We start from the raw sequence: 4812 nt of genomic DNA, 5'->3' as shown, positions 1-4812 counted from the left end.
GGTTCAAGTGATTCTCCTGCCTCAGCCTCCTGAGTAGCTGGGATTACAGGTGCGCGCCACCACGCCTACTTTTTTTATTTTTAGTTGAGACGGGGTTTCACCATGTTGGTCAGGCAACTTCCGCTTCCCGAGTAGCTGGGACTACAGGAATGCGCCACCACACCTAGCCAATTTTTTTTTTTTTTTTGTATCTTTACCCAAGACAGGGTTTTGCCATGTTGGTTAGGCTGGTCTCAAAACTCCCGACTTCAAGTGATCCGCCCACCTCGGCCTCCCAAAATGCTGGGATTACAGGCGTGAGCCACTGCACTCGGTGAGATAAGTGCAGAAATACTACTCAGTTCTTTTGGTAAAGATATCTTCAAGGGCGCGTTTGGAATATTGCAATTTTCAGGATTAACTATTAATATGCAAGTTAAAACTCTTAAGGAGCTTTTAAATAACTGGACTGCAATTATATGACATATAAAACATGCTAGCAATTGTTTTTACAGTTTTCTCATCTTGGTCTAAACCTCCTATCACTGACTTTAGGTTAATTTAAGATTTTTCATATAATTTGTAAACCCAATATTGAGCATTACCAATTAGCAAAAATACATGTAGATACATAAAAAGGCAACTTTTTAGTCCTCACTGAAGGAATTTCATCAAGTCCACTGGATGTAAAGAAATACAACTCATTGCATTTCTGAAGTGGAAGGCTGACTCTCAATTCATTCACTTAGCCCATACACAAGCAATGAAACAGCAAATTTTCATACATATATTCATCTGTGCCCATTTCAATGTTTTAAAGTTTTACAATTTAGTTTGAGCAACCTGAAAATAAAAATAAACTGCTCATGAACATAATTCAAAAAAGCGTATTAAAAGTAATAATTACAAATGTAAGCAAAAAATAGGAGGACTTTTTTTCTTTTCAAATGATACTCAATTAAAGAGGCTTGCCCTAACTCCCTGACTAGGCAAGGTCCCCCAATACTTCCTTCTTAGTAACTGTCACAATTCTAATTTCCACGTTAAACAAATAATTTACACAAATAAATGTTTATCTCTCCCTACATTGTAAGTTACGAGAGCAGGTAGGCGCTGTTTCCACTTTACTCCAGTCCCCTGGGCACACCTGAGCAATTATTTGTCGAATGAAAGAAAAAAAGCTCTAAGAATGAACATGAATGTCTGGATTTTTTTTTTTTTAATGAAAGCAACACCATTACTGATTTTAAAAGTTATTTATTCAAAGTAGCTTTTAAAATATATACCTGGCTTGGCCTTTTAGCCAAAAGTCTCAAGCAGTCTATTGAATCAGTGAGCTTTGGGAAGAGCAGGTAGTATTAGAAGAGCATACAGTAGGCGCTAAATGAAGCGAATTGACTACTACCAGAAAATGGGTAAAATGAGACCTAACCTAGAGGAGACTTCCGACACCCAGCTAAATATCATTATGCCCAGGATAGTGCTTCCACGGACTGTGGTGAGAGCACTGATTCCTCTCCCTCCTCTGCTTCCCAGGCCGTTTCAACAACCCAGAGCGTTAAAGTTCAGAGAAACAGCTTGGGGATGGAAATGAGAGCCAATGCTTAAAACGGCGGGCACCAAACGGGTGTCTCTGGAGTTAAAGATGTCCCCCATTCCAACGTCCTTTTATTTTTCTCTATTTTCCAAGTGTCAACTGCAAGTCTTCAACTGGGGTCATGAAATCAAAGAATGTCACCATAGTGAGGTTTTAAAGTATCAGTTTATCAAGTTCGTGACACACTGAGTGTCCAAGTCCCCCGCAGAGTCCGGAGCTGGGGGGCTCCCGGGTCACCCCATTTGGATGGAAGAGAGGCTGCCCGGGAGGAGAACAGGCACTGGCTACCTAAGAAGGGGAGGCGGCGACTAGCCCCCGCAGAGGCGGGGTCCGAGTCGCCAGCCAGAGCCACCCACAGGCGGTCGAAGAACGCGGGCAGAGGCTCCGACAAGGCCAGGAGAGCACGCCGCCGCCGCCCGTAGGTGCTCGGGCCTCGCCGAGACCGGGAAGAGGTGGCGCCGCCCGCTTTTCCCAGACCCAGGGGTGGCCCGACAGGCCTAATCCCGCTCCCCGCCCTGCTCGCCCGTCCCCTCCTCCGGCTACGCCCGACCCGCGGTTGGCCAGCTCGCCGCGAGCTCCGGGGCGAGGGCGGGAGGCGAGCGCGGGCCGCCGCGCACTCACCATTGTCAGCGCCGCCGCCGCGTCCCCGCCACTCCACTCCTCTTCCCTCAGGAGAACTCCCAGCCCCGGCTCCCTCCGCTCCGGCGCCCCGTCACGTGACCCCGGGCCGCCTGCCACACGTGACCACTCCCTTCCTCTCCCCCTCCCCCCGCACCCGTCCCTCTCTCGGCCTCATGCCCCGCCCTGCTGGCCGCCAGACACTGCGGGGAGAGGCCGCTTGGAGGCGGGGCCTTAGGCTCCACCCTTCGGAGGGCGGGGAGGGTCGGGCAAATGACGTCGAGTGGGCGGGGCCCGGGCAAATGCAGGTTCGCGGGCTCCTCCTTGCCCCCTCTCTGGTCACCGGACTAGCTGTTCTGTGTCTTTCCTCTTTGCCACACCCAGTTCCTGTGAAAGTTTGAGCGGCTGGGAAGGAAGGAGGAGAAGAAGGAAGGGTTCTTCTGGAGGCGCTCTCCTTGGCTGGGTCCCTGGGTTGCCGAGGCAAATGGGAGCCCTGCTTCCTTAGGCCTCGTAAGAAACGTGCTCTCTTCGTCCAGGGGGAGGCGTTCTGCCCCCCTTGCCTGAACGCAGCCCCGCTCAGCCTCTGTCTGAGTCTGGGTTTTCTTAACTTGGCTTTCTCACCTCTGAAGAGAAGACCAGTAGAAAAAATCCTAGGATACAACTTTCATTGCTTCCCAAAGTCCCCAGATGGCCCCTGAGGGACCCACTCTGAGCGTGGAGGGCTCACAAACCCACCGTTCCGCCCAGCCGTTCTGAGAGGGCAAAGCCGTTCCCCCAAAAGTCCCACGGTGCAACTGAAGACTACCCTGGCCTGAACTGGATCCTCCTCCCTAGTGTAAACCTGTAGGACCTCCAGATGAGGAAAATACCGTGTGGGATTTCAAAGTACCGTGTGGGATTTGAAGGGCCACAGTGCACTCTACGCATTACCAAAGCAGAAGAAAAATCTATCACTGAACGCACTATAATTACCCCACCTTAACAAAACAAAATCAAGTTTGTGAGGCAAGGCCATAAAACAGTTCTCAAAAAAATTTTTTTATACTTAATCCTCAGTGTGAGTCTCAAATTTAAGAGGATTGAAATCAGAGTATCATCTGTAACCGCAATAGAACTAAAACTAGAAATCAACCTAAAAAAGCAAGAAAATTCCGGAAATATTGGAGATCAAGCAACATAATTCCAAATCTCTAGGTCAAAGAAGAGATCAATGGAAATTTAAAAATAAGTTGAGGCCGAGCACGGAGGCTGACACTTGTAATCCCAACACTTTGGGAGGTCAAGGCAGGCAGATCACCTGAAGTCAGGCACGAGTATCTCTTGAACCCGGTAAGCGGAGGCTGCAGTGACCCGAGATAGAGCCACTGCACTCCAGCCTGAGCGACAGAGCAAGACTCTGTCTCAAAAATAAAAATTAATAAAAATAAAAATAATTTGAAATAAAAATAATACAACATATCAAATTTGTGGAATGCAGCTGACACTGTGTAAAAGGAAAATTTGTAGCTTTAAATGCACATATTTGGGCCAGGCGTGGTGGCTCACGGCCTGCAATTCCAGCACTTTGGGAGGCAGAGGCGGGAGGATCACTTGAGGTCAGGAGTTTGAGACCAGCCTGGCCAACATGGCGAAACCCCGTCTCTACTAAAAGTACAAAAATCAGCCGGGCATGGTGGTGCACGTCTGTAATCCCAGCTACTCGGTAGGCTGAGGCAGGAGGATCACTTAAACCTGGGACATGGAGTTTGCAGTGAGCCGAGATCGCGCTACTGCACTCCAGCCTGGTGACAGAGCGAGACTCCGTCTCAAAAAATAAACAAATAACTATAGTAACACTGATATTGCTGTCTGTTTGAACTGTGAAAAGAAAACAGCAAAAACAATGCAAATCTTTAATTAATAAAAGTGAAAAAAATTTTTTTTTCACTTTGAAGATTTGCCTGTCACCTTGAGAGCTACTCTGGTTCCTACCTACCCTTTTCTGGGACTTAAATATCAACATAGCAAAAGAATAGATGAAAATGTCACACAGGCAAAGAAATACTAGTCAAACCAAGTATAAATAAGATGTGGCAAAGAAAGTCACACTAGAGACCAATTTGTACTAATTATTTATTCTACTGATCAAAACCCAGTCAATAATTGTGCTATCATAATAAACACAAGGACCAACAGAATTGTTGAACTGGTTATTTATCTGTCTGCCTACTTATCAATCTATTCAGCAAGCCAGAATGTTAGAGTTAGATTGTGAGCAGTACAGTGTTTCACCAGCTGAGAACTGTGGCATCTCTATATTTGCCCTCTGCCAAAAAAAAAAAAAAAAAAAGGTGGGGGGGGTGTGAAGAAAATGTGACTAACTTATAGGGATTGACTTTCATCAACAAAAGTACTGAGTTTAGGTCAAAATGTATTAGATGGTAAGATAATCTGAGCTTTTATCTATCAGAAACCAGTTAAGAGAAAAATAGTCATTTATTCAAATTCACAGAGACTAAAAATTCACATTAATAACTGTGAGAGTGTCAGGGAGCAACTGTTTGCAGAGTTCACTGGCAAAGTTAAGGGAAGAGAATAAAATACAAATACACAAAAGGGATAAAGAAAGAAAATACAAT

At 46.3% G+C, this 4812-nt stretch overlaps 1 protein-coding gene across 1 annotated transcript in view; it reads right to left on the bottom strand.

Annotated features, from left to right (window-relative positions):
* VPS26A (vacuolar protein sorting 26 homolog A (S. pombe)) overlaps positions 1 to 2963 on the bottom strand; it is a 54885-nt gene extending 51922 nt beyond the window's left edge. Inside the window, exons 1-2 of the mRNA XM_011927105.1 lie at positions 2930 to 2963; positions 2198 to 2817 (exon numbers count right to left, since the gene is read on the bottom strand). Of these exons, the coding sequence (XP_011782495.1) occupies positions 2198 to 2200 (3 nt within the window). The 5' untranslated portion in view covers positions 2201 to 2817; positions 2930 to 2963. The remainder of the gene's footprint in view (positions 1 to 2197; positions 2818 to 2929) is intronic.
* Between the last annotated feature and the right edge of the window lie 1849 nt (positions 2964 to 4812).

Source organism: Colobus angolensis, unplaced genomic scaffold, assembly GCF_000951035.1.
Source record: "Colobus angolensis palliatus isolate OR3802 unplaced genomic scaffold, Cang.pa_1.0 Scaffold12, whole genome shotgun sequence".
NCBI lineage: Eukaryota > Metazoa > Chordata > Mammalia > Primates > Cercopithecidae > Colobus > Colobus angolensis.
Note: the sequence above shows the minus strand (reverse complement) of the source record. Positions and strands in the feature narration are given on the sequence as shown.